General features: G+C 43.8%; 2 protein-coding genes across 2 annotated transcripts in view; both read right to left on the bottom strand.

The window, feature by feature from the left end:
• Positions 1–589: 589 nt before the first annotated feature.
• On the bottom strand, positions 590–27,485 carry SLC35D2 (solute carrier family 35 member D2). The gene is made up of 12 exons (XM_083577123.1): positions 27,213–27,485; positions 23,512–23,545; positions 21,030–21,116; positions 19,196–19,263; positions 13,444–13,515; positions 10,940–11,008; positions 8,908–9,010; positions 6,382–6,474; positions 5,381–5,448; positions 3,133–3,211; positions 801–883; positions 590–703 (listed from the first exon to the last, which is right to left on the bottom strand). Exons 1-12 carry the CDS (start codon positions 27,359–27,361, stop codon positions 601–603), a joined length of 1,008 nt encoding a protein of 335 aa, XP_083433249.1. The 5' UTR covers positions 27,362–27,485; the 3' UTR covers positions 590–600.
• Positions 14,606–27,898, bottom strand: part of CDC14B (cell division cycle 14B) — a 120,638-nt gene continuing 107,345 nt past the window's right edge. Inside the window, exon 16 of the mRNA XM_083576941.1 lies at positions 14,606–14,618. The gene's annotated coding sequence lies outside the window, so the exon portion shown is untranslated. The remainder of the gene's footprint in view (positions 14,619–27,898) is intronic.

The following is a 27,898-nucleotide window of genomic DNA, read 5'->3' as shown; positions in this document are numbered from 1 at the left end:
TTCCCGCTATAAAGCGGTACCTATTTATCTACTTGTACTTGGGGGTGCTTTCGAACTGCTAGGTGGGCAGGAGCTGGGACCGAAAGACGGGAGCTCACCCCGCCGCGGGGATTCGAACCACCGACCATGCGATCGGCAAGTCCTAGGCACTGAGGTTTTACCCACAGCGCCACCCGTGTCCCGTGTGGCTGTTAGCACAACAATATTTTGCAGTCTGTATCTTCTGGTCAATCCTTTTCAAAATTTAAGCAAGGAGTCTACCCATAGCTACAGGCAGTCTGGGAGAAAAGGCTCATTCAACACCCTCGACAGAATAAACATGGAGGAAGGACCCCTGGATTTGACCCAGTGCAAAGATTTCCCGTGGAAGGAGCAAATTCCCAAACCCTGCCACCCATCCATCTATTGTAATTAGTCTTACTACATAAATAATGATCGAACATGCCTGCGGCTGGCTGTTTTCCAAGATCATGCCTTGTCTCACAAGGATGCCCTGGACCGCAACGCGAGATGAGGTAGAACGTCCACTCCTCAGCCGCTTCTGCGTTAAACTTCCACAGGAGCCTGCATCCTCCCAGATTCTCTTTCCTTTTGTTTCTGCTAGCTCTTGGTACCTGGCAATGCTTTTTCTTCATCTGTGGAGATCTTAGGGTTGTCGTCTCCCCGTATGGTTAGAAACGAGTATCTCAGACCTCCTGCCATGCTGAAGGGGGAAAGCAGAGAACACACACACACGGTCAGAAAGTCATGTCTCCTGTCCGCCGTGTGAACTGGACATGCAATTCAGAAACCCCACTCACCAGATATTGAGCCCTATGAAGTTCAGCACGGAAAAGATATAGTCTCCACCAATTAGCATTCCAATGTAAGCGATGGACACATTCTGAAAAAAATAAAGAGGCATGCTTTAACTTATTAACCAATGAAGACGGTGAAGGTCCTGTGTGAGTGTCTGAAGGAAGTTGGAGGATGGATGGCAGCTAACGGATTGAGGTTGAATCCTGACAAGACAGAAGTACTGTTCTTGGGGGACAGGAGGCTGGCTAGTGTGGAGGACTCCCCGATCCTGAATTGGGTAACTGTGCCCCTGAAGGACCAGGTGTGCAGCCTGGGGGTCATTTTGCACTCCCAGCTGTCCATGGAGGCGCACATTAATTCTGAGTCCAGGGCAGCTGTTTACCAGCTCCATCTGGTATGCAAGCTGAGACCCTACCCGCAGACTGTCTCACAGAGTAGTGCATACTCTAGTTATCTCCCGCTTGGACTACTGCAACACGCTCTACATGGGGCTACCTTTGAAGGTGACTTGGAAACTGCAATTAATCCAGAACGTGGCAGCTAGACTGGTGACTGGGAGTGGCCGCCAAGACCATATAACACCGGTCCTGAAAGATCTTCATTGGCTCCCATTACATTTCCAAGCACAATTCAAAGTGTTGGTGCTGACCTTTAAAGCCCTAAACGGCCTCGGTCCAGTATACCTGAAGGAGCATCTCCACCCCCACTGTTCAGCCTGGACACTGAGGTCCAGTGCCGAGGGCCTTCTGGTGGTTCCCTTGGTGTGAGAAGTGAGGTTACAGGGAACCAGGCAGAGGGCCTTCTTGGTAGTGGCGCCTGCCCTGTGGAACGCCCTCCCACCAGATGTCAAGGCAATAAACAACTATTTTACTTTTAAAAGACAACTGTTTTAGGGAAGTTTTTAATGTCTGACGCTGTATTGTTTTTCATATCCGGTTGGAAGCCACCCAGAGTGGCTGGGGAAACCCAGCCAGATGGGCAGGGTATAAATAAATTATTATTATAATTATTATATTCTCCTAGTATCACTGTGCTGTAAGGCATACTTGTTCTCAAGAATTACAAGCAGTTAAGAAAATATTCTGATCTAATGTTGATGAATTGAAACTAACATGTACTTTTGGGTTGTCAGTAATGGCCACCACAGTGGTATACCTCAGGTTACATATGCTTCAGGTTACAGACGCCGCTAACCCAGGAGTGCTTCAGGTTAAGAACTTTGCTTCAGGGTGAGAACAGAAATTGTGCTCCAGCGGCACGGCAGCAGCAGGAGGCCCCATTAGTTAAAGTGGTGCTTCAGGTTAAGAACAGTTTCAGGTTAAGAACAGACCTCCGGAACGAATTAAGTACTTAAACTGAGGTGCCACTGTATGTCTCAATAAAACTTCAAAATAATAATATGTGGGATCCATGGCAGCAGAAGAAAAAGATTCCCCCATGCTGTTCTGTTTTTTAATGCACACAGCAATCTCCCTTCATTTGAAACATTGTGTTGCCCTCCTGGGGAAACAAGAGATATTTGTTCTGTGAGTAACATCTCATCAGGCTATGAACTGCAGATAATAAGTATTTGGCCTTCATGATGGCACTGTCCACATCTTCAGAATCCTAGGAATGTTCACAGTATTTATAAGCCCCCAGTTCTCATGATAAAGGGTTTTTTTTAAGGGCAATTAATGAATACGTCTTTGTTCACCTCTCAGGGTTTGCTTTTCTTCCCCAAAATAAATAAACCTTTATCATATTTCTAAATTTTGATTTTCAAAAATAACAATACCAAAAATAGAAGAGAGGCAAAGAAAGCAAAAATGGTAAGAACTGCCGCAGTACAATGTCAGTAGAGCATAGCATCACATAGTACAGATAAGCACAGACATATTAAGAGTCCTAATATGGTTTCCCCTTCAGCAATCATGTCTGGAGAAATCCTATGGAATCTTAAGCAGTAATTCCACTCCCTTCCAATTTATTCCCTGTATAAGATTACTCAGACCAGACCTAGCCTTCATACGTCTTGTATTTCTCCTATTGTATAGAAACAGGACCTCTTAGGTGTTTGTTTTACTGATTCAAGATGCCTGTTTGCCTATCATGATAATATAGGCTCAGGAATGATTTGTCTCTGCCATTTTACGAGCTAACCAAAATAAAATCACACGCCCACAAAAAGAATCCTGTATGGCGTATCCCGTCGAATCCATTTCTGTTTAGCAAATGCACCGTCCTTCGAACAAATTAAGTTTCCCTATCGGAAGACGAAAATGAAATCTGAATGGATTCCATAGCTAGTTCTGATGCTGTCACTCATCAACAGGTCCTGTTGGTTTCGCTTACCTTTATAGCACCAACAACTGTGGTTGTGAGGGCAGAATTATAATGGCTGCAGAGGACTGTAGAATACATCAGAAGGAACCTAAAGTAAACATAAAAAAGTATCTTGATCCTGTGCACCTTTTCCCAGAAGCAAGCATGCACAGGATTGCAAACTTATGATACCATCATTTCACTGCTCCTCTTAAACAGGGCTGTATATATTTTTAAAACCTCCAGCGTGATCTAAAAGAAGTTGAGCTGGGAGACTTATGTATAAGATGATTAAATAAAAACCTGTGCTTGTGTGGACTTCACCACCCATGTTTGACTATACAATTTTCACATCCTTCCATGTGGGCCAGAGTGGATAAAAATAAATGATTTTTTAAAAAAATAATTTTAAAAATCACATTTTTATTTATTTAAATCCAATTATTTTTATTAAAATCCATTTTTAAAAAACAATATATATTGGATTTTCAAAATAAAATGCTTTTGGAGGAAAAATCTTACTAAAGATAGTTTTCTATTTCAGTTATATTATGGTCCGAAGGCTATTCAACAGGAAATAAGAATTTGTTTTAAGCTTCTCATGTGTGCTAAAACTCAATCTAAGTTTTCTTTTTTTAAAAAACTGTTTAACTACATCAGTTAACAAACATGGATACATATGCTGTAATGTTTTCATTTTAGTTAAATAAATTGTTTAAATTGTTCTTAAGGAAATGATTGTTTTCCTCCTTCCAATAAAGTACAGCAGAAAAGTTGTACAGATATAAACAGATATTAACTTTTTAAACCTCACAGTAATTTCATAATTATCTGTCTATGTATTTCTAATAGTATAACCAAATAAGTAATTTTTGATATAACTGTAAAAACTACATACTCTGAAAATTTATTATGCCAAAAATGAAACCTTCATCTGGTTGTAAATATTAAGATTATACCAGCAAGAATGAGTCTTTCTGTAAAAAAAAAGATGTAAATCAAGCCTTAGTGACTAGTGATTTAAATTGTGATTTAAATTGCGATTTAAATCAATTTGATTTAAATCAAATCCACCCTGATGTGGGCTATCCAAAACTGCCACACAACTTGCTGTCAGGGACTGGACTGAAGGGGACGAGACTGAGAAGGAATGGTGGAGATGCCCCCCCTCTTCTTCGGAAGCTTCCAGAGAATAGGAAGGCAGTACAGTCATACCTTGGTTCTGGAATGCCTTGCGACTCAAACGTTTTGGCTCCCGAACGACTCAAACCCGGAAGTGAGTGTTCCAGTTTGCAAACGTTTTTTGGAAGCCAAATGTCCGATGCAGCTTCCGATTAAGTGCGAGAAGCTCCTGCAGCCAATCGGAAGCTGCGCCTTGGTTTTCGAACTTTTTCGGAAGTCAAACGGGCTTCCGGAACGGATTCCATTCGAGAACCAAGGTACGACTGCATTGAATTAAAGCGGCGGTTTGAGGAAGGTCACAGCTCAGAGACAGGCGAACAGAAGAGTTGGGAGTTGTTGGGAGAAGAGGAAGGGGGGACAGAGTCAGAGCAGCCTGCTGACACGTTATAACTGGAGAGTATTTCTGACCCCTCTTCTCCCAGAACCCGGCACCCATTGAGAGTACAAGAGCAAAGGACTCAAGAGACAATTAGTCCCTGTCGGCCACCATAAGGGAAAGTGCTGTTGCTAGGAAAGGACGGGGAAGGAGCTCAGTTGGAGCAACGCCATTAATGGGAGACAGACTGCATTCTTTTGTCTCGTTGTGATGATTGAATAAACTCATTAGTCAGAACTCTTCTTTGTTTTCTTTGCTTCTTGCTGCCACTGGGGGAGGGATAGAATTCCCAGAAGCCTGACGCTTGCTCAGTCAGAGACAAATGAAATGAGGGCCGCTGCTCTGCATCATATAATCACAGAGTCATAAAACTGTTGAGTTGGAAGGGACCCCAAGATCATCTAGTCCCATGTAGGAATCGCAGCTAAAGGATCCCTGATAGATAACCACCCAACCTCCAACGAAGAGTCCACCGCCTTCATAACCTTCCTTGTGCTTCAGAATACATGGTTCTGAATTTCCTGGAAAATCCCTTAAAGATGGGGAATTAAAACCCTATTTGAACCAATCGGGTTTCTGATCTTCCTAGGTTTTTGCTGTAGTTATTAGCTGTTATCCCAACCTGCTGACTATATAAAGGTCAATAGCAGCTTTGCCGGATGAAAAAACCAAAAACCAAAACAAAACCCAGTCAGCGATTACTTGTCAAAGACACCTTACCCCAGTACACAGGAAAGAAGAAATTGAAAGATAAATAAAACATTTGTCCACTCCTTGAAGTTGGTGGCCTATAAAAATAAAGAAGGACATGTTTTAGGTATGTTTTATGGAAAATAGATATTCTAATAACCCAGTTAAATAAACAGAAAGATGACAAGGTTGATATATCTGATGCTTGAGAATTGCACCAAGATGTCTGCTCTAAATTTAACCGCCAGCATTTTTTGAATCATCTTGCAATCAAGATGGATCTAAAGACCTATTCCTTACGACCCCCACAAAAGGTTAGATATGTGCTGTTTTCATGTCAGTTTCAAACCCAGACATGCATTTAGAATGTGCAGAGAAGGTAAAATAAAGGAAATTTAAGTTGTGCCCCATGTTTACTTGCGATCTTTCTAATTTCTCAAACCTGTTGCACCAAGTTTGAATAATGAGGACTTGTTTGCTGTTGGCCTCTCTGCAGTTGGGGAACTCCCTTGTAAATTTGAATCAATTCTTTCCATTTACATTTGGCTTTAATGGCCATTTTCAGGAAGACTTTGATTCTGCAAGATTCAAAGGATTAACCCCTTCTTCTTTTTTAAAAAAGTGTTGCTACCCAATCCCTGAAACCATCTGCATAAAATATTCCCCTAGTTAAAACACACTTGTTCTCGATTGGGCAGAAAGACTGCTAATTTACATTTTTTTGTTGCCAATTGTTATTTGCAATCATGCTTCTAATTTCCAGTGGTTATAGTCCCTCTTCATTGTCAGAATTATGCCTGCCTTGATGAATTTTAGGGAACCGTCCCATAATGCTGACCCTGGGCTTTGTTGACCAGCTGCACATGGTCACTGGAAACCACCACCACCGCTGGATTTTTTACTCAAAACTTTCCTAAGTTATCTTCTTTCCATGAGCTGAAGAGAAACTCCTACCATTCTGAGAACAGAAATGAGGGTCCAAGACAATGGATGTATTACAATGACTTTAGTGGTTTGCAAGCACAGCTTACCTGTTGGAAGTCTCCACTGAAGAAGCTTATGAGAACTGTAGGAATTACCATAAAACAGGCATTATAAAAAATGACTCCATATTTTCCCAGCTCCTGTATAAAACAGACACACCTGTTTGACAAGCTAGTTAAAGATCACAATAGCCACGGGGGAATTTTGTATTTAAAGATCTAATGGCACTCTAGCAAGAAAGCAATGCATCCATTTAATATATGCTTGCAGATTCTGTAACAAGAGGTTTCTTACTAAATAATCAACTCAGCAAAATCCCACCTATGAAATGCTTGTGCAGGCCTGGTTAAAACTGACCAAAATTGGAGTAGACACTCACTCAAACATCTTAACATCTTTTGTTTATTTATATACCACTTTACTGTAAAAGACCTCAAAGTGGTTTACAAAGAGAATCTCTCTCTCTCTCTCTCTCTCTCTCTCTCTCTCTCTCTCTCTCTCACACACACACACACACACACACACACATACACACACACACACAACTTATTGGTAAAAATGATTTAAAACATTCAAAAAAATTAAACCCTGCAATAAACTAAAAATTGCATCATCATTCCAGGCATCTAGGCAGGTTTGTCTAAACAAAATGTTTTTGCAGGCATCAAAACGCTGCTTGCCTAATATCAATAGGCAAAGTGTGGTTGGTGACATACTAAAAGGTTGATTTTTTGGCGAACGCTGAACAGGGATTATGTGGCACCTATCATAGGAAAAGGGATGCGAGTGGCACTGTGGTCTAAACCACAGAGCCGAGGGCTTGCCAATCAGAAGGTTGGCGGTTCGAATCCCCACGATGGGGTGAGCTGCTGTTTCTCGGTCCCTGTTCCTGCCAACATAGCAGTTCGAAAGCATGCCGAAAAATGCAAGTAGATAAATAGGTACGGGGAAGGTAAATGGTGTTTTTGTGCCCTGCTTTGGTTTGCCATGCTGGCCATGCTGGCCACATGACCCAGAAAAACTGTCTGCGGACAAACGCCGGCTCCATTGGCCAGTAAAGTGAGATGAGCACCGCAACCCCAGAGTTGTCTGCGACTGGACCTAACTGACAGGGGTCCCTTTACCTTTATCATAGGAAAAGTTCTGTAGACAGAAGCAGTCAAGTGGGAATATATGGAGTAAAACATTATGTCAGGTAAATTGGTCCCAAGTTGCTAAGTGCTCTGTATACTAATAGTAACGTTTTGAACCTGGCCTGGTAGCAAATAATCAAATCAGTGCAGGTCTCTGAGCACAAGTGTGATATAGCGAGAAGGTCTCACTCCTGCCAACAATCGTGCTTTGTCTAGCCGTGCTCTGTCTATCATATATGATGTGAACTTCCTTTCTACCCTCCCTCCCCCAAAACAAGCTGAACCCAGCAAAGGTGGTGACAGCAAATGGCTAAGATAGCAAACACAGAAGTAGATTTCCTAGGAAGCAGAAGATCAATATTTGAGAAGTAGGCGGGAGGATGGAAGAGAAATATGTTACAAGCAGGTGGGGAAGAAACTCTCAAACTGCCAGTAAAAGGCCATTTACATGCTAGTATGCTCTGCTCATTTTTTCTCATGAAGAAACATGGCCTGAATTTTACTATCTAGTGGTTATGTGCCTGTTCTAACCATCTCCAAACTGCAACACACCAGGGCTGTTAAAAATCTTCCCAAAGTGAGTTCAGCAAGGATTCAAGGAATAACATTCTAAAATGTTATGGCATGGCTGCCATACACCGTGCATTTTTTTTTTTAATCCAAAAAGATCTCGTAACAGTTATGTGAAGATCTCTTGAATTGGTCTAATGAAGGATACAGGAAATTGGTGTAGTGGTTAAGAGCGGTGGACTCGTAATCTGGTGAACTGGGTTCGATTCCCTGCTCCTCCACATGCAGCTGCTGGGTGACCTTGGGCCAGTCACACTTCTCTGAAGTCTCTCAGCTCCACTCACCTCACAGAGTGTTTGTTGTGGGGGAGGAAGGGAAAGGAGATTGTTGGCCGCTTTGAGACTCCTTCGGGTAGTGATAAAGCGGGATATCAAATCCAAATCCATGTAAAGGCAAGAGAAGCTAATGAGATAACTGAATTTTGCTGATAGTTGAATCATGGACTGGTCAACCTAGCAGCAACTCCTTGGGCCCAATGCAGCCCAGCTTTCCCAAGACTTTAGCCCAGATTTACAAAGCTGCCTGTGTCTATGTTTGCATAAAAATCAGTTTCCTTCTTGATCTAGCAGCTAGCCAATCTTAGATTTCCTTTTCTGAGATGTTTCTGGCTTCTTAGAAAGATGACACATCCTTTTAGAATCATGACATCAGTGTGAAGGCCAAAGCTGGAAAACGATTAACTAAATACCTAAATATTTAACTGCTGTACTGTCAACCTCTTAGCAGGGACAGTATGTACAAATTTGAAGTTGGCTTTCACAATCTTACTCAAGTCCTAATTAAGGCTGTCTATGAACATATTCATAAATTCTTAGAACAAAGATGATCATTCCTTGGTTTTCCGCAGAAATGAAATCCCCACATAGTTACCTTGGGGTCAATTTTTTGTTTTGTGTAAACACCGTTTGCTGCTGTGAAGACATCGTTCAGCAACACAGAGGCATAGCCTTCCATGCTGAAAGCTAGATCTGATCTGGAAGAGAGAATATAGAGATGAAGGTATTCAAAAGGCATCCTTTGAACAGTGTTGTGCGTTGCTGCCTTCCCAAACCAGTTCCATATTATAAAACCTGATGACACTAAACAGCACGTTCAGAAGTCCGTAGCAGTAAAGACAACAGCAAATGAAACGAAACAGCTGGACAGTTCCCGATAGCATTTCACTCAGAAATCACTCCGATTCATTCCTGGCAACTTCTCTAATGGTGACTTAGCTGATCTATGCAACCAAGAGCCAAAATCAGACTAATTCTCAAAAGAGATGGGCAGGAAATAGCCATGAGTGGACTTTTAACAAGTGTTACAGCTAAATATCCCCTGTTCACTTCGACAGAGCTTGTGCTGTGCAAACCTCCCAAACAAGTTGGTAGCAGTTTATTGGTGGGTCATGACTAGGGTTTGAATCTTCCCTTAGGTCTGAGACCATTTCCCCACCTATATAACTATTGCAGACTCATAGAATTGTTGTGTTGGAAGGGACCACAACTATCATCTAGTCCAGGGTTTCCCAAACTTGGGTCTCCAGCTGTTTTTTGGACTACAATTCCCATCACCCCTGACTACTGGTCCTGCTAACTAGGGATGATGGGAGTTGAAGTCCAAAAGCAACTGGTGCCCCAAGTTTTGAAAACCCTGATCTAGTTCAACTCCCTGCGATGCAGAAATCTTTTGCTCAATGTGGTCCCTTCCTTTTTTGTGGTGATACAGGAAAACCATTCACCTACTGTAAAAAGGTAAAGGTAAAGGTACCCCTGACCATTAGGTCCAGTCACAAATGACTCTAGGGTTGTGCACTCATCTCGCTCTATAGGCCAAGGGAGCCGGCATTTGTCCGCAGACAGCTTCCAGGTCATGTGGTCAGCATGACTAAGCCACTTCTGGCAAACCAGAGCAGCGCATGGAAACGCCATTTACCTTCCCGCCGGAGCGGTACCTATTTATCTACTTGCACTTTGATGTGCTTTCGAACTGCTAGGTGGGCAAGAACAGGGACCGAGCAACAGGAGCTCACCCCATCGCGGGGATTCAAACCACTGACCTTCCCATCGGCAAGCCCAAATCTCAGTGGTTTAGACCACAGCACCACCCGTGTCACCTACTGTGTTTTGGGGCAATTCCCAGCAGAAGTACAAGGTTAGTAAATGAGAGTGAAGTGAAGAAATGACTTTGCTTAGGAGAGCAAGCACTTTTTATGTTTAGCAGAAACACGAAATGCAGTACTGACTCAGCTGAAGCTAGTTTTTAAGTGATTTTAATATTTCATAGCCCCAGATCCAAAGAATAGTGCAAATAACTCCAAGCACTCAAGGAAGCCTTGAACTTGTGTTTCTCCAACAACAGCCCATCTTTTGGAACTGAAGAGAGATTTAGTTGTAGTTTTTATATGGTATGGAAAAGGCAGTGTGCTGTCAAAGGAGAGGAAATTAGTGGACCAGTGCTGAGAGTCGCCGAGGCGTGTGCAGATCAGCGCATTGCTCTGCTGTCTCCAGCACCAATCATCAGGGAAACAGAGGCGGTTTTAGGGCGGCACAACTGGTGTGGCCGTACTGGGCTCCGTGCTGCGGGAGGCAACACAACAGTGCTGCACAACTGAGCACGAGAGTTGTAGGTGTGCCAAATTTTAGGGCTGCTGAAATTTGAGAGCCCACTGTCCGCCACTGAGGGCAGCAGAGTGGGGAAGGAACCAGCTGGGAAGGGGGACCGCAGGCCACATGGACATCAGCCAAAGGGTCGCATGTGGCTCGTACATTATGTGATGTAAAGGACTGCGGAATAAAAGCATTTTGCGCCAGCCATCTCCTGCACTAATTCTTCTGACAGTTCCTGACGAAATGGTTTCATTCTCGTGGTACGCTCAAGAAACAACGATCCAACACAGAAGGAAAGGACTTTAAAATCTTACCCTGCTGCTATGAAAGCTCCAAGGATGATTGCGAACACACTAATTACAATGTTCAGTGAATAGCGCTTCCTGTAAAGAGAAACCGTAAGGTTGATCCCATTCAGTTTATAATTAGGATGAACACTAATCAAACTAAACACTTATCTGAACCAGCATTATGCATCTCAGAAAGTGGTTTGTGACACAGCAGAATGAAACAAAAGAATTAGGCTTATTTCTTTTAATCATACAGCACCTGGAGGCTGACAAGATTCCAATTTCCCCCCCATTCTAAAATATTTTGAAGCTTCCTTTAAAAAGGGTGGTAGATTCCAGATTCAATCCCTGGGATCTTCAAGAAGAGCTGGCAAATATTACCACCTGAAACCCTGGATGACACAGCAAAAAATGCTGAGCTAGATAGAGTAATGGTCTGGCTCAGTGAAAGGCCTATGCTCCCATCCTGTCTTACAAATAGGTCAGTCAAAGCCAGGGATCATTTGTGATGCCTTTCCAGGGATTTGTTTCTGATGCACAGGCTCCAGTGGCTTAGTGGAACTTGCAGGGGATAGCTCAAAGAAGAGGGAAACTCCAGCCATGGAAAGGGGTAATGAAGTATCTCATACAAACAAAAGCAAATGCATCTCCAGACAAAGTCATCTGTATCTTATGAGAGCCAGTGTGGTGTAGTGGTTAAGAGCAGTGGACTCGTAATCTGGTGAACCAGGTTCGATTCCCCGCTCCTCCACATGCAGCTGCTGGGTGACCTTGGGCTAGTCACACTTCTCTGAAGTCTCTCAGCCCCACTCACCTCACAGAGTGTTTGTTGTGGGGGAGGAAGGGAAAGGAGAATGTTAGCCGCTTTGAGACTCCTTCGGATAGTGATAAAGCGGGATATCAAATCCAAACTCTCTTCACTCTCTTCATCTTACAACGCATATCTGAGACGGGTCTACTCACAATTTTGTCCCGTGGTACATAGTTCCAGACAATTGTATACAGGACTGTATACTTAATGATTCAGTGACGAGACAGTTACATGGGTAGGCAAATTAAGGCCCGGGGTCCGGATCCGGCCCAATAGCCTTCTAAATCCGACCTGCAGATGGTTCGGGAATCAGCGAGTTTTTACATGAGTTGAATGTGTCCTTTTATTTAAAATGCATCTCCGGGTTATTTGTGAGGCCTGCCTGGTGTTTTTACATGAGTCAAATGTGTGCTTTTATTTAAAATGCATCTCTGGGTTATTTGTGGGGCATAGGAATTCATTCATTTTTTCCCTTCAAAATATAGTCCCCCACACAAGGTCTGAGGGACAGTGGACCGGCCCCCTGCTGAAAAAGTTTGCTGACCCCTGCAGTAAGACAAGAGTATATGTAGAATCCTGAAAATACTCTATGCAAATTGCTAATTGGTTTTACGATGAACTTCTTGCAATGCACTGGGCTTCTTGCAAAAGCTCAGTGCTAACTTTGAGTTGGGATTACATCCTCCCTCTCCGTTATGAAAGCATTTGGGAACTCCCATAATAAATCCCAATAATCTACATTCCAAACTTTTACATGATTCATCTGATTTGAACAAGAATGCAGAGCATTGCAGGTCTAACATTATGCTTGTGGCAGTGCCTGATGATCCACAGAAAAGGAAAATCTTTTTCCTTTCATGTGTGAGTGAAATAAATTCAATTTGGGACATTAATAGGAGAAAACCCCTTTATGACCCAATCATTAAGGAGCCTGACTCAAAGGCATATTGCAATCTTTACTGTATTGTGACACAGCCTGGCTGAGATGGTGTGATGTTATAATGTTCACAAATATTCCAAATACTCTGGAAGCAAGGAATCTTTGTGATCCAAATTCTGTGAGGCAAAGAACAGCTGTCAGTTTAGTTGGGATCATCTCTCCCAGGCCCTAGGAACAGGAAAAGCACGATAGGCAGGCTACTGACTGGAAGGAAAAGATGAAGGAAGGCTGTCATGTTGGCAATGAACTGAGAACAGGAACCTGAAGAAGGTTCGAGAAGATGGAATACAAGGAGGTCAAGGTAAGTAAAGGAAATGAAACGAAGAAAGCAGTGTGCTAAAAAAATCTGGAAAACAATATGTGATTGGGGCATGGATATATCAGGAGCCAATGAGAAGGAGAAGATAAGGGAAGTCTGGGAGAACAAGGTTATGAGGTCCAGATGTGCACAGTACCTTTGAGAGTTTTGTAGAAGATGTGGCTACTGCTGTCATTCTACTGTTGGGCCGAGACACCAGTGGGGTATTATGGGATGGAGGGCCAAACTTCACATACTGAGTCAAACTAACAAGCCAATTCTTTTGCTGCAAGTTTCTAGTGCTTGTAGATTAACTGGTGTCCGCTTTGTACCCAGTGCATAGTGTTCTGAGAAGCCTGAATATTATCATCAAAATTCAATTAGCCAACAGGAACTACGGTACTCATCCATGCATTCTGGCCAGATAGCCTATCTGATAGATGGCAGTGGTATTTCAAAAATGGGAGGCAAATACTCACCCAAGAACAATCACTTCCAGCAGTAATGTGAGAGGAATGGTAAACTTCCTAAGGACTGTAAACATTGGCAAACTGGATTGTTTAAAATAGAAAGAGAGGGAAAAAATATCCATGTCATGTCAGTTTCAAGGTTTTTTTATTACAATTAATGCTTCTTTGTCTCTGCTAATGATATCATCCTGCATTAAGAAACGTGCCTGAACAAATTCTCAGCCTCTGTCATGGCCAAATGTCAGTCTGACACCACAGGCCGAATACACAACAGAATAGCTGGAAGTGACAATTCAAAAAATTAAGCAAAACTTGGAACTCTGCACAGCACAATATTCAATGGAGAAAAAGTCATAGTATCAACCAATGAGGGCTTTAAGATCAGCTGGGGAGGCTCATAACATGTAGCAGAATAATTCTTAGTGGCTGTACCCCACTTACAGAATTCCCTCCCAGTACAGATCTCCAATTGTCCCTCACATTCTATTGATGTCAGGCGCCGAGTTAAAGTGGATTTTTTAATTTTCATCGGCTTTTGGAGCACCACAAGGATGGCTTTGTTGCAATGTTTTATTGTGCCGCCGCCTGCTTTGGACTACGGCAATTGTATTTCATGCCAACTAATTCATTTTAATATTGTGCTGTTTATTGCATCCATTGTTAGCCACTCTGAGCTCTGTTCAGAGAAAGAGCAAATTATAAGCAAGAAATAAGAAGCAACGAGTCAATTAAGGTTTTGTGCAAACCATTTAAGAAGAGATTTTTTTTAAAAAAAATATTCATTTCTGCTTCTTAAATAAATAAATGGTATATTGTCTCCCACCAATCACTAGCTATAGGCCAAGGCATCAGAGCAGTCACTGCCAAAGGTATTGGGGCTGAATCAGCCTTGGTTGCTTGAATGGATGATTTTTATTGAGAGAGGGTATGCCACTCATGTCTTTCAGCCACTTTTGAGACCACTGACTATGGTAACCTCCTGGGCTGAGTGCTCAGGATGGGGACTGGAGACACTGTATTTCAGTGATTTCATTCCTCCTTGCACTGAACAGTCCGGAGAGCAGCAGATTCCACAAGGCGCCATTTTGTCCCTGAGGACAAACATCAACATTGGGTAGGGTCTCCCCGAACCCAACTCCAGAAGTGGCAGGAAAAACCCACACTCTATTTTCTCACACAAAAAGCTGAGAATAAGTCCCAGATACCTGCACCTCCCCTCCTCAGAAGGAGGGTGGGGAATCCCCAGCGTAGAATCATATTACATCGCCAACCAAGTACACCACATAATCCGGCATATTCTAGAAGACGAGGCGAAACAATGGGTCCATTTGGAGAGAGACGCCATCGAAAACATCCCCCACAACAGCATACCCATTTCTCCAACACAATCTAAAGAAAATCCCCACAACTCTGAACAGGTTCACACAGGGGAAAGTAGGCAAACTATCCCCATCCCTCTGGCCTATCACCCACTATTCCAACACACAGCACAAAACCACCCAATAAAAAGCTGAAAAGCCAAAGGCCTACCCTGTCTGAAGGACTTCTACAAAAACAACAAACCCATATCAAGACAACATTGGATATGGTCCCTAGGAGTTTTGGAGCATGATGGCATCAGTACACTGGTGACACCTAAGCTTTATTTCTCATCTGATTCAGGAGTGGCTGCCCAAGCCCTGGGCCAGTGCCCAAATGTAGTTGTGAGCGGGCTGAGCTCCAATAAATGGAGTCAGAACCCTGGAAAGATGGAGGCTCTGTGGGCGGTAGCTCCCATAAACACAGTTCAAGCAGCTGACAGCATGTGACATCTCTGCTAAAGCATGTGCACCAGTCGCCCACGTGTAACGATGGGGGCTAGTCTCAATTTTTTACATGCTTCCTTTCTGGAGATCATGGAGCTAGCATGAATCACATATAAAACACTAGCTTTTATCTGAAACGTGGCCGGGAAGGTACAGCAAACATCATGATCGTTAATGCTTACGGAAAACATCAGCACACTAAACTTGAAGTCACCAGAAAGTTAATCATCTTTTTTTAAAAAAATAATTTTTATTAACTGGCCAATCACATCAAATTAAATCACATCACATAAATTCCAAATTACAAAGCCAAATTTTTAAATTTTGTTGGGGGAACCCATACTTCAAGATCCAAAGGGGGATTCAGATCATCTTCTTATTACTGCGTTAATGTCCAAATCAGTCCCAATCAGTCCAAACAAAATTCATAATTCTATCCAGTCTTATCTTGGTGTTTCCACATCATATCTTGTTCATATAATTTCTATTTTTCCTTTACGATCTCTTCTGTTAGTCTCCTTAAGCCGATAAGCAAAATAATAATCCTGTGTGGATTTCCCGTTCCTCCACTAAGTCCAGATGGTTTCCATATATCTCCTTCGTAGATAGCATCGCTCTTTCCATCATAAATTTGGCATTTGTCGCTCTTAAGTCCCACCGAGAAGTTGATCCACGATATGTAAACAACTCTATTTCTCTCTTTCTCCTCCCAGACCCAAGAGCTCCAACAATGCCTCCCAAAATGGCGACGGCATTTTTAACTGCGTCATTCCAAAACTCTTAGCTTTCCAGCTTCATCTTGAAACATTGCTTTGGTTCGAAAGTTTATCTCCACACAGCCTTAAATCCACAGCTTAAGTCCTTAGTTTCTGACTCATTAGGGGAGGGGATTCTTGTTAAATCACATAAGAAAAAGGAAGGCAGGTTTTTTCCCCCCTCCCCCCTCAGTCATACCGTATCTTGACGTATCTTCTCATATTTTATTCTTGTCTTGTTATCAGAGATCTCTTCTGTCAGCAGTCTTTACTCCCCTTTTTCCTTGAAGCATGTGCAATTTATCTCATCCAAATTGTTTCTTTTGAAGATGCTTGCAACTAGCGGCGTGAATCAGGGACGGCGTCCAGGAGTGCCGGAATCCCACAGGAGGGCTTTGTGCCTAGTGCCCCCACCCCCACAAATTCAGGGGTGGTATAGGGCACAGCAGGCAAGGGCCGTCCCCCCCACAATCCTGGGGGGGTTAAGGAGGCTAATTACCCCCATCATAGCCTCCAAATTACCTCGTGTGGGTCGGAGAGATGTTATTGTCAGCCATCTTCCGATGCGCCACCTAGTGGCCCCCCCTCAACAGCAGAAAGTTAATCATCACCCTCCTGTATGTAGGAACCAGGTTTCACACACACAGTAAAATCCTCCTTCAAGGGTAAAATTATGATTTGGGAAGCATATGGTCTTCCTGAGATTAAGGTTGTGTCCCTTCTGCTTCAAATATATCTCAGTGAACAGGAATATACAATGGTTCAAATGACTAAAGTATTGTGATATTCGCTCAGCCAGGAAGTCCCCTCCCCTCTCCACAGATTACAGTAGAACCCAGTGCTTTTTTCCTGGGGGTACGCAGGGGTACACATACCCCTAAATGCAGTCATACCTTATATTATGTTTGCTTCAGGTTGAGTGTTTTCAGGTTGCGTCCCGCGGCGACCCGAAATTACCAGAAAGGGTTACTTCTGGGTTTCTCTGCTTGCGCATGCGCAGATGCTCAAAATGACGTCACATGCATGCACAGAAGCGGCGAATCGTGACCCGCAGACGCAGGTTGCGTTCTGCTCATGTTGTGAACAGGCCTCCGGAATGGATCCTGTTCGCAACCAGAGGTACCACTGTATTTTGTGAATCTAAGTTTGGCCTCATTGAGGGGCAGTATTTCAATATGAGTAGGAAAATGAGAGTACAGTAGTACCTCGGGTTAAGTACTTAATTCGTTCCGGAGGTCCGTTCTTAACCTGAAACTGTTCTTAACCTGAAGCACCACTTTAGCTAATGGGGCCTGCTGCTGCACGATTTCTGTTCTCATCCTGAAGCAAAGTTCTTCACCCGAGGTACTATTTCTGGGTTAGCAGAGTCTGTAACCTGAAGCATATGTAACCTGAAGCGTATGTAACCCAAGGTACCACTGTACCCCTAAACATTTTTCTTAGAAAAAAAAGCACTGGTGGAACCTAAACTATAATTAAACACCAAATTTCCAATGGTCAGGTAGCTCACAGCTCCAACGGGATCCCTGTAGCTGATTATCTAGGTTCTCTTACTGGAGGTCATATTTTGGTCTCTTCCTCCCCCTTCCCTCCCTCCCTCGTCTTCCTCCCTCTTTGCTCTATGATCTCAAGAATTATCCCTGCACTTCACTAGACCACAAATCAAAGGATGGGCGTGAGATTCTGCTGCCTTGCTGGCCTAGGAAATGGAAGGGGAGAGCTCAACTTGCATGGAAGGCATATATCTCTATCCCTGACTTGCACTTGGCTTGCTTCAAGACCAAGTACTGTACAGCCTCCCCTTTTCTTTTAGCATGGGCCTGTGGCACATCGATACAGTGGTACCTCGGGTTAAGTACTTAATTTGTTCCGGAGGTCCGTTCTTAACCTGAAACTGTTCTTAACCTGAAGCACCACTTTAGCTAATGGGGCCTCCCGCTGCCGCTGCGCCGCCGGAGCACAATTTCTGTTCTTATCATGAAGCAAAGTTCTTAACCCGAGGTATTATTTCTGGGTTAGCGGAGTCTGTAACCTGAAGCATATGTAACCTGAGGTACCACTGTACACCCACTTCCAGGCTGAGGTAACTTTACAATTAAGCTGTGTGTGTGTATTGTGCAATTTGCTGCCTGGGTGTTTGCTACCTAGCAGCCCGAAGGAGAATCTATGTGCTCAGTCTCTTTTATTTTCATGCAATAAACCTCTACATCCTGGTGCGTGAACTTCTTTACTGGGCATAAGGTTCAAGGGCCATTCGCAATGACTCCAAATAAACGATTCAGTTCCTCTCAGAGTTGTTATTTGGGTAGGGCTCCTCTTTATCCAGGACCTGCCCTCTTTTTCAGGGGTAAAATTTGAGACAAATTGCATTTATTTGCTTTGAACGGCCGTCATAGAATCCTTTTTTTTTTTTCTCTCTTCAAAATATGGCAACCCTAACTTCACACAGATGGTGGACATACACCTGGTTACACATATGCCACAAGGCCAGGTTCTAGGCTCTTGCATTGATAAACAGAGCCTTTATATCCCAGCCCAGTCACTGAGTTCATCAGGAAGAGCTCTGCTAGTCCCCATGTTTCAGAAGCCCAACGAGCTTCAACTAGAAGACAGGTCTTTAACGTTGCTACTCGCATGCAAAGAATACTCTCCCTGCCCTCTCTCTGCAGGCCTCCTTGCTGTTAACTTTCAGACGTCTCTTGAAGATTTTTCAATGCTTTTCACAGAATCATGCAGTTGGAAGGAATCTTTCGAACCCTTGACCCTGAGATTAAGACTCTCATGCTCTACCAACTGCGCTATACTGATAGGCATATTCAGTGGTTTAGATTCCCCCCCCCCTTATTATTATTTTTATTGCTTTATATAGCTTATGTTTTATTGCATTTCTATATATTGTCGAACGGCAGCTTGATATTTTGAGTGGAAGGTACATAAATATTTTTTTAAATAAATAAATAATAAATAAAATAAAATAAATCAACGGAAGGTATGTACTAATCCTTTCTAACTGCCTCACGCAGAACATAAGAGCAATTTTACCCAGTGTGTGTTGTCCAAAACAATCTGTGGATGTGGCAATATGGCTCTCATTCAATCAACATGTAGCTACAGCATGGCTCTAATAGTCTCAAAACATTTTCACTTACAGGGGCTAAATAAAAACCAAACTGCCCGGCAACAACCCAACTTATGCTGTACCTTAACTTGCTTGTACTTGATAATCCACTTAGGTGATTCCCGACGTAAATCAGAGGAAGTGGAAACAGCTGCAACAAAATGAGGGTACCATTTAGAATGAAACTAGTTTCTTTCCCCGAAACTGTGGAAGAAATCTATTCAAGTTAGTTCATACACTCCAGCACAGAGAGAAAAAAAGTAAATACACCAAGTTGCAAACTTTGTAAATGATTGCCACTTTTGAACTTTGGCAATGTTTTATACAACATTCCAGGCCCTGCTTATTTCAATAAAAGAAGTTTGATCTCACAAAAATGAAGATTACCAGGAACCATGAAAATAAAATAAAGGAAAAAATCAACACGTCATGTTTACACCAACCACAATTTTGACCCCACTAAGCCTAACAAAGGGATGCGGGTGGCGTTGTGGTCTAAACTACAGAGCCTAGGGCTTGCCGATCAGAAGGTTGGCGGTTCGAATCCCCGTGACGGGGTGAGCTCCCGTTGCTTGGTCCCTGCTCCTGCCAACCTAGCAGTTCGAAAGCACGTCAAGGTACAAGTAGATAAATAGGTACCACTCTGGTGCGCTGCACTGGTTCGCCAGAAGCGGCTTAGTCATGCTGGCCACATGACCCGGAAGCTGTCTGCGGACAAACGCCGGCTCCCTCGGCCCATAGAGCGAGATGAGCGCTGCAACCCCAGAGTTGTCTGCAACTGGACCTAACAGTCATGGGTCCCTTTACCTTTAAGCCTAACAAGAGGGCAGCGGAAGGCAACCATTTCACATTATAAAGTAGGGGTGGAGAATTTGTTGGGACTCCAAATCCTATCATCCCACACTGACTAGGGCTGATGGGAGTTGGAGTCAAACACCATCTGGAGGACCAAAGGTTCCACACCCCTGCTGTAAAGACTCAATAAACATGGGCCAAGTTGAAAGATTAAAAATCTAATGGATGTTTACTTGGAGCACTTTGTGTTTAATGGGGCTCATTTCCAGATGACTGTAGAGAATTGCAGCCTATGTTTGTTCTAATGTTTCCAGCCCAACATCTGGGCTGAAAAATATGGATCTACACGGCACACAGTTCGCCAGGTAGGGGCCAATTCAGAGGCAGCATTGAACACAAAGTCCACTCTTTAATTGAATGAATAGGAGTGCGAGAGAGGAGAAGCCACCCCAAGCCTGCTGTTACCCTCTGCTCTTGCAAGCGACTCCTGCCTTTTTGGCTATATAAGAACTGGTGCAGGGAGAAGCAAGGGTGCTATTCCTATACAGTCGTACCTTGGAAGTCAAACAGAAGTCTGTTCGACTTTAAAAAATTAAAATAAAATAAAATTTATTATTTATACCCCACCCATCTGGCTGGGTTTCCCCAGCCACTCTGGGCGGCTCCCAACAGAATATTAAAAGCGCAATAAAACGTCAAACTTAAAAAACTTCCCTAAGCAGCCCTGTGGAACACCCCCCCCATCAGATGTCAAGGCAATAAACAACTATTTTAGTTTTAAAAGACAACTGAAGGCGGCCCTCTTTAGGGAAGTTTTTAATGTCTGATGCTGTTTTGTTTTTAATATTCGGTTGGAAGCCGCCCAGAGTGGCTGGGGAAACCCAGCCAGATGGGCGGGGTATAAATCATCATCATCATCATCATCATCATCATCATCATCATGCCTGCAGTAAACCATGGTTCAGCATTACATACTTTGTTGGAGAGAAAAACTCAGTACTCCCTATAGCGGCTAGACAAGCATGAGCCAAAAAAAGCTCTAAAGCACTGATTATATTATGCAACATATAACATAGCATCAGATTAGGATTTCACTTTCTAAAATTATGCACTTTGTCTTACCTTCATAGGAATACTCTTATCAAAATCGGGGAAGTGAATGATTCTATTCAGTTTTGACACATATAAGATCAGAATAGTGGTTACCATCTAAAAAACAAAATAATAATTGTCATGTACGCAACAGCAAAATACTATTTCAAATATGCGGGTGGGTGAATCACAAAACAATTTCTCTGTTAGTCTGCGGAAAAGCTGCATTGCTGCACAGCAAGAGTGGGTTCTCCTTTCAGTGACTCTAACAGGCATTCCATGTTTGCAGACTTCATCAACAGAGGCAGATCCTAACCTTGGATAGGCAGCAACCATTTTAGGTGTGTCCGATATGTGTGTGACCGCGCACATTTGCACTGCGCCAAACCCGGAAGTGACCGCAAAATGTCACAAAAACATTGCTAAAAGGGGCAGAATGGGGCAGAGCTGGAAGGGGGAGGAACGGAGGGAAAGGATTTGTTGATAATAAATCAAAATTTGAAATAGAATATTGAATAACAAGTATGAAACTTTGTCCAAAATGTATAAATTGCTGCTTGAATGGCATCTGAAAGATGAAGAGGTAAAGTCAGTTATGATACATTGGGCCAAAGATTGTGGGTATAATATACAGTTAAAAGACTGGGGAAAACTATGGAAAGAATGATTAAAATTTACTGCTTGCAATGCTTTGAAAGAAAATGTGATGAAAATGATGTATAGGTGGTATATTACCCCTGTGAAATTAGCTAAAATGTATAAAACAAGTAATAAATGTTGGAAATGTAAAGAAAAGGAAGGAAATTTCTATCACATGTGGTGGGAATGTAAAAAAGTGAAAAACTTATGGGAAATGATATATAATGAGATGAAAAAGATGTTGAAATATTCATTTATTAAGAAACAAGAAGCATTTTTACTTGGCATTGTAGGAGATGATATTAATAGACAAGATGTTAAATTGTTTTTATATGCAATGACAGCAGCAAGAATATTATTGGCACAAAAATGGAAGCAAGAAGAATTACCGACAAAAGAAGAATGGCAGCTGAAATTAATGGACTATGCAGAATTTGATAAACTAACAGGAAGGATTCGAAACCTGTGGGACCAGAGATTCTTAGAAGACTGGAGTAAATATACAAACTATTTGAAAAGTAACTGTAATGAACAGACTACGCTAGTAGGACAGCAAGAAGTTTTGTAAGGAGGACTATTTGAAATATTGCAAGAAAGACTATGAGAAGAATTATTAGTTAATAATAATTAAGAGTAATAGAGAAATTAAGAAATGCAGAATAAGTGATAAAGAATGAAAAATCATCAGAGGTGTTGATGGAAGTCTAAAACATTATATAAGATAAGAAGTTATGTTATATGATTGTTGGAAATGATATGTTAAAAAACCCAATAAAAATGTATTTTAAAAAAAGGAAGGAGGAGGAATGAGGCAGAGTGACCTTAAGTGGGCCCACACATGGGGGTCCAGAACATAACCACCGTGCAAATTGGTCACAGTCTGCACTGCACATCCAGAACGGCAGTGCCACTGGGAAGCTTTGAATGTCCCCTCTGCCACATTACTGTCACATTTCACATGTTGATAAGGTGCATGTCTGTAGCACAAAACCTTCAAGAGTAGAGAACGCCCCTGCGACAGACATGCACCTTCTCAACACACGAAATGTGACATGTGACTCAAGATCCTGATGAAGCCAGAGATGGTGATGAAGCCAGAGATGGTGGTGCAATATAGGGGAAGCTCCAGGGGCCCTGTCTGGGCTCTCCCATCTCACATGATGGGACATAGGAAGCTACCATGTCCTGAGTGAGACCATTGGTCAACGTAGCTCAGTATTGACACTGACTAGCATTATGGTGCTGGAGGAGACTCTTGAGAGGCCCATGGACTGCAAGAAGATCAAACCTATCCCTTCCTAAGGAAATCAGCCCTGAGTGCTCACTGGAAGGACAAATCCTGAAGCTGAGGCTCCAATACTTTGGCCACCTCATGAGAAGAGAAGACTCCCTGGAAAAGACCCTGATGTTGGGAAAGATGGAGGGCACAAGGAGAAGTGGATGACAGAGGACGAGATGGTTGGACAGTGTTTTTGAAGCTACTAACATGAGTCTGACCAAACTGCGGGAGGCAGTGGAAGACAGGAGTGCCTGGCGTGCTCTGGTCCAGGGGGTCACGAAGAGTCAGACACGACTAAATGACTAAACAACAACAACAACAAAGCAGTACCACTCCTGGGTTTTGGATGAGAGTCTCTCCCAACTATACCTGCAGATGCCAGGGACTGAACATGAGATCTCCTGTGTGCAAGGCTCTACCACTGAGCTTCATCCCTTTCCCACCCAAAGTTACAGAATTGCATGAATAGGCCTTAAACCTTAATCGGAAGTCATTCAACACTGATATCCCAAGCCACTGACATCAACAAAACCCACATTTTGGAACTAGCCTTAAGCTACCTGTCATTTAGAACCTTTTAATCTTTGAACATACCTGTCCTACTCCAAGGAACACTGGAGATGGGAATCTAGAAAGAAAAGAAAACTATATCAGATGCAATTTAAAAACAAAACAAGATTTAGACAACGCTTCTTTATTTCAGAAAGAAACAAAGCTCTTGAAGATGTTGATAAAACGATAGAAAATATAACAGCTCTTCAAGTTAGGTTCTGATATTGCTTGAAGGAAAATAAAATTGGCTTATCTCCTTTCAAAGAAGGTTAGTGCAAATTGGGGGGGGGGCAGTTAGCTTTTCAATACAATATTTTCATGACAATTGAAAGACAAGACAAGCAAAAGTCGCCAGTACAGATTACTTGGCAATTTTTCTGTGCAATTCTCATCAACAGCATATGAACCTATTTCTCTAATCTGGCAGAACTTTATTTTTCCTTTGGCAAAGAAAGATGAAAAAGCTTCCTGGTTCTGAAGCTACAGACTAAAACTTCCATTGTTTTCATAAGCTGCTTGGAATCGTACTTTTGTGATCGCATTGAACATTTCCTGCTACAGAGATGTGGTCTTCTCATAGAACTTTATAGTTCCCAGCAAGCCTTGGGAAGAAACCACAGCTGTAAAACTATTTATCATTACTTAGAAATAAAAAAAATAAAATGTTACAGGGTGGGATGCAAAGATGCCCTTCTACAAGCAGAAAGTCTCTTCCACTCACAAAAGGTCTATTTCTGACTCGAGGGAAGAGTTTTGCACATGGAAGGTGACCCCACAGCCAGGAGTTATTTTGCCTGTACAGGCTCAAGACTGTGATCCAGTGGAGTTTACATGTTACAGAAGGAGTAGGGAACCTTTGATCCTCCACATGATGTTGAACTGCAACTCCCATCTTCCCTGACCGTTGACCATGCTTGCTGGAGCTGATGGGAGTTTAATCATGAATCTGGCGATCTATCACATCCAGCTCCTATATCCCAACTGAGGAGGCCTTTTCCTCTCCCAGCAGCCACCACAGGGCTTTCTGAGGACCATCTGGCCCTATGGGAAAAGCTGCCCCCCACTAGCTCTTGCTGTTCTGTATGAGATGGGCTCTTTCCCCCCGTCAACTGCAACCACAGGACTATTCAACAGCCATCTTGCCCTATGGGAAGTTCTAGTTTTCAAAACGCCCCCACTTCACACAGCTCAAGATGGAGGAGCCATGGTTGAGTGGCTCTTATGTCCGGGAGATAGGCCTGTTGCTGGTTCTAGATGGGGCTGCACTCTCTTTGTAGGAGAGCTCTACATTCTGGGGGTGCTACTTGATCCATCTTTTGTCGCCTCGGGTGCAGGTGCCCCCTGAGGCTACGAATGCCCATTATCAGTTCTGGCTGATGCAACAGCTGCAGCCATAGCTGTAAACTTTTCCCTTTTCTTGCGAGGAATCTTATTTGGAATAAGGGAATTTCCCGCAAAAAAGAGGGAAAGTTGACAGCTATGGCTGCAGCTGTTCCTGGACCAAGGCCATAGTGGTCCAGACACTGCTCTTTATCCATACATTGGGTTGCCATGTTTCAAAAAGTAAAAACCAGGACACCCTAAACTTGCTGAGCTTTTTTAAGCCCCACCCCCCAAAAAGTGGTTTTCCTATTGACTTGTCTAAGATCAAGGACAAAGTGCCACCTTTCAGAAATTCTCCTCGGATGTCAATTCCACCTTTGAAATCCCAGTAAAGTCCAGGAAAATCAGAACGTATGGCAGCCCTAATACATGCCTGCCCGTCCTTTGTGATCTGCTGGAGAATCACTGCTAACGGTCCTGTGTGATATCTGAGTTTGACGGCTAAAAGAAATGGAGTTTATAATGTAGTACAGCCTGCATTGAGGAATTCACATATTAAAAGAGGTGTCTTCTGTGCTTAGTTTTAGATACCATCTTAAAACATCTTTATTTGCACAAGCTTACCTTGCCATGTGGCCTGCAGACACTGCTTTAAGAAGCTTTTTTTTTTGCATTTGATTTAAGGGTTTAGAAATGTATGGATAAACAAAGTAAAAAAGAGAAATTCCTGAAGAATGCATTTTTGAGCCATGAAAGCTGTTCGTTTTGACTGTATGTGATGGCGGCTAACAGATTGAGGTTGAATCCTGACAAGACAGAAGTACTGTTTTGGGGGGACAGGAGGCGGGCAGGTGTGGAGGATTCCCTGGTCCTGAATGGGGTAACTGTGCCCCTGAAGGACCAGGTGCGCAGCCTGGGAGTCATTTTGGACTCACAGCTGTCCATGGAGGCACAGGTCAAATCTGTATCCAGGGCAGCTGTTTACCAGCTCCATCTGGTACGTAGGCTGAGACCCTATCTGCCTGCAGACTGTCTCGCCAGAGTGGTACATGCTCTGGTTATCTCCCGCTTGGACTACTGCAATGCGCTCTACGTGGGGCTACCTTTGAAGGTGACCTGGAAACTACAACTAATCCAGAATGCGGCAGCTAGACTGGTGACTGGGAGCGGCCGCCGAGACCATATAACACCGATCTTGAAAGACCTACATTGGCTCCCAGTACGTTTCCGAGCACAATTCAAAGTGTTGGTGCTGACCTTTAAAGCCCTAAACGGCCCCGGTCCAGTATATCTGAAGGAGAGTCTCCTCCGCCATCGTTCTGCCCGGACACTGAGGTCCAGCTCCGAGGGCCTTCTGGCGGTTCCCTCATTGCAAGAAGCAAAGCTACAGGGAATCAGACAGAGGGACTTCTCGGTAGTGGCGCCCGCCCTGTGGAACGCCCTCCCATCAGATGTCAAAGCGATAAACATCTACCTGACATTCAGAAGACATCTGAAGGCAGCCCTGTTCAGGGAAGTTTTTAATATGTGACATTTTAGTGTATCTTTCATCTTTGTTGGAAGCCGCCCAGAGTGGGCGGGGTACAAATAATAAATTATTATTATTATTATTATTATTATTATTATTATTATTATTAGTATGATTCATGAAACACATTCCTGCATTTCCACTCTCCCAAGCTGGCTAACCACCAGAAAAAGCAACAGCTGAGCAAGAACTTTGGACTGAGCAGCTCTGGAGCTCAGTTCAACCTTTGCCACCAGAGCAAAAGCTGTCCAAATTTCGAAGGATATTTATTGAATTCTATATCTCACTTTTTCCTCTACGGAGGGACACATTGTTCTCTGCCTCCTCATTAATCCCTAAAATAACCCTGGGAGGCTGAGATAGAGGGACTGGCCCAAGGTCACCCCAGAGCTTCATGGCCCAGCAGGGATTTGAACCCTGGTCTCTTCCAGTGCCTAGCCCAACACTCTAACCACTACACCACACTGTCTCCCCAAAGAGACCTGAACAGGAAACCTGATGCTCTCACATTGAGCTTCCCAGTCACCAAACACCTTGCAAAATGCAAGTGTGAGTTCAAGAAGAGATGCGGGGGGCAGCATTATTTACAGAGGGGGGTGAAAGAGAAGCACCGATGAAGGTTTGTGGCCCAGCCAGGAAACTACGGGACAAATGGGGGTGGTGGGTTGCCGTCGAGTTAGCAGGATCGGTGCCCAGAGGCGGCGGGGACGGACGCTGCAAGGAAGTCTTGGGTAGAAAAGTAGCTTTTGAATGGGGCAGGGGCAGGAAGCGGATCTCAAGTCACAACCACGATCGGGGAGGGGGGAGTTGGGGGTTTGTCCCCCCACCTCCTCCGACGGGGCGCGGGATCGCCAGCCGTCCAGGTGCTCTTCCTCCTCCTCCTCCTCCTCACCTGTAAGCCGTCAGCACCGCCTTGTTGACCAGGACGATGCAGAAGGAGCAGATCCCGTAGAAGAGGGCGGAAAGCAGCCGGAGCAGAGGGGAAGGGGCGGCGGCGGCAGAAGCGGCCGGCTCCGGCTTCTCCTCTTGGCTGCCTTTCATCTCTGGGCGAGACCCGGGCGCCTGGCCATTCCGCGCGGCATCCCCGCCGCCGGAGGAAGCCGAGCCAAACAGGAAGGAGATCGCGGCCCGACAGCCAGCCAGCCTGCCCGTCCCCACCCACTCGGCGGCGGCGGCAGTGGCAGCGGCAACGCGCCCTCTTGCGCTCCCGCGGAAACTTCTCGCCAGCGCTGAGTTTGGGGCGCCCTCTGGTGCCGCTTTCGCCTCTCCAGGCAGCGCAGAGCGGAGGCCGCTCGGGTTAGGGCGCGTTGGCATTTAAGGCGCCAGCCGTGACCCGGGCAAGAGTTCATAGAATCATAGAATCAGAGTTGGAAGAGACCACAAGGGCCATCGAGTCCAACCCCCTGCCAAGCAGGAAACACCATCAGAGCACTCCTGACATATGGTTGTCAAGCCTCTGCTTAAAGACCTCCAAAGAAGGAGACTCCACCACACTCCTTGGCAGCAAATTCCACTGTCAAACAGCTCTTACTGTCAGGAAGTTCTTCCTAATGTTTAGGTGGAATCTTCTTTCTTGTA

This window comes from Podarcis filfolensis (genome assembly GCF_964270895.1).
Source record: "Podarcis filfolensis genome assembly, chromosome: 11".
In the NCBI taxonomy this organism is placed as follows: domain Eukaryota; kingdom Metazoa; phylum Chordata; class Lepidosauria; order Squamata; family Lacertidae; genus Podarcis; species Podarcis filfolensis.
The sequence above is the reverse complement of the archived record's forward strand: the minus strand, read 5'-3'. Positions and strand labels throughout refer to the sequence as shown.

What these genes read in the sequence shown, in the direction of transcription:
- SLC35D2 (XM_083577123.1), bottom strand. Translation starts at nt 27,361, where the DNA reads ATGAAAGGCAGCCAAGAGGAGAAGCCGGAGCCGGCCGCTTCTGCCGCC. An exon ending in GGAGCTTTCATAGCAGCAGG is followed by an intron (nt 9,011 to 10,939) that starts GTAAGATTTTAA and finishes TCTCTCTTCCAG; the next exon opens with ATCAGATCTAGCTTTCAGCA. An exon ending in CAGTTGTTGGTGCTATAAAG is followed by an intron (nt 884 to 3,132) that starts GTAAGCGAAACC and finishes TATTTTTTTCAG; the next exon opens with AATGTGTCCATCGCTTACAT.